General features: G+C 25.6%; 1 protein-coding gene across 1 annotated transcript in view; it reads left to right on the forward strand.

Moving 5' to 3' along the window:
• Positions 1 to 244: 244 nt before the first annotated feature.
• Positions 245 to 1,947, forward strand: part of LOC108765631 (4-coumarate--CoA ligase-like 7) — a 10,394-nt gene continuing 8,691 nt past the window's right edge. Inside the window, exon 1 of the mRNA XM_018514429.1 lies at positions 245 to 284. Coding sequence (XP_018369931.1) covers positions 258 to 284 — 27 coding nt within the window. The 5' untranslated portion in view covers positions 245 to 257. The remainder of the gene's footprint in view (positions 285 to 1,947) is intronic.

A 1,947-nucleotide genomic window follows, 5' to 3' on the forward strand; every position in this document is an offset into this window, starting at 1 on the left:
TCCTTGTGTACCATATTTATTTATTTTTTTTTTATTCAGTAATTACATCATACCTAAATTAATATCAGGAAACATCAAGTGACCAGTATTGCGTTGTATTAAAAACAATGGCTCCACAAAATTTATGATTTATTTGCACAATTGTACAGTGCACATGTCAATTGCATAGTATTTAGAGAGAGGGATATGTAGAACTATATATGTCAGACCTGTAATAGGTACACAGTAAATGACAGTCGACTTTTATCCACGTTCATATGTGTTTCGTTCTGTACTTGTCTATTGTAAGTTCTTCGGAAAGAATAATCTTCACGTAGTGGAAAAATTATTTCGTCTTTCAGATACGGAATCTTTTCTTTAATGCAATTAGCTTTATTGATTTTTATAATAATCAATTTTATCGACTTTTATTTAAGTTCAAATGAATATACTGGTTACATTGACTTAGTAGCAACTGAAGATGTTCTGTTAAAATTTTTTTGCACGTAAACATGTCATTCTATTGTGCACCTATCTGTATTATTTTTTAATTGTTGTTTAGAGTCATTTATTTCTTCTAATAAGCAAGTATAGCAATTGTTTTTTAATAGTTTTATAGCATATAGTGGCAACCGTATATTCAAAATATTTTAGTATTTTTTTTCTTATTCAGATATATCATACACCAAAAAAAAATATTCTGCCGATAAGCGGAGGATTCCTCTTAGTATTTTTTCTAATTGTAAGCAAAAAATCTTACATGAATCAGGCGCGTGTATTTATAATACGTATTCATCTATAAAAATGAGGACATGTGAGTTATGATCGAAAATAAACTCTATAGAAAATTTTATTATAATAGCCTTTTAAAATAAGAGGATATACAATACTAGTGGCATGCTTATCTATTAGAAGAAGTTTGTCATTTACGTGCTACCGTAGTATACGTGCATGTCAGTACATGCAAGACATTCTTCTAGCATTGAGAGACTTGCAATCCTAAATCCAGCACTTTATGGTCCAGCACGAAATTCCTTTATTTTATAGAATATCTTCTTCAGGTTGCACTGTTAGAAATGTTCTTAAATTTCATTAACTTTTAAGTTACATAATTGAATTTAATTTGAATTTAATTTCATGACATTACATTAAATTTAATGTATTTGTAACTAAAAAGTATATTTATGTACATATATATAAAATTTAATGTATTTTTCATGAAAATTTATGAAATTTAATGTACTTTTCATAAAATTTTATTAAAAGTACATTAAATTTCATAAATTTAATGTACACGTTCATTACATTTAAGTAACTACTGTAACTTAATTTTCAGTTAAATCATTCATTACTTTTAATTTCGTTCATAACCACCAGCTTCATTTACATGTAAAGGAAGCTCGTGGTTACATTTCTAACAATGTGTATATAAATAGAAAATCCTCTGACATTAACACGAACCGCTAAATGGCATAACATATTTTTTGAGGTATATATAAACGTAGGCAAAATAAATCTTAGGACATAAAAATATTAAGGCTCTTTTTCATTCATCATTACCATCTCAGATTATGAGATAGTAAAGACGTATAATAAAAATTTTTGCATATTTTATTTAAATAGAGAAATTTTGTTTCAATAAAACAACATTTGCAATCGTTAGGATATAAAATATATCATCAACTATCTTCTTATTTCGGCGAAAAATTAAACTATATTTATTTCTATGTATTATTAATTTAAGTTAATCATAGCTGCAATCATAATTTATTTGATTTTTTTAGTTATGCATAATTTATTTCCAGATTTATTTGAATTTCATTTTCAGATATATGGTTATTAATTAATTTACATAAAATAAACGGAGAGTTTTTTTCGGTACATTTTACAAGCAATTGTAAATGTTATATTTTACTTAGAAACATATATTTTCAGAAATAATATTTTTAGAAATATTTTCAGAAATCT

Source organism: Trachymyrmex cornetzi, unplaced genomic scaffold (genome assembly GCF_001594075.2).
Source record: "Trachymyrmex cornetzi isolate Tcor2-1 unplaced genomic scaffold, Tcor1.1 scaffold503, whole genome shotgun sequence".
Classification (NCBI taxonomy): domain Eukaryota; kingdom Metazoa; phylum Arthropoda; class Insecta; order Hymenoptera; family Formicidae; genus Trachymyrmex; species Trachymyrmex cornetzi.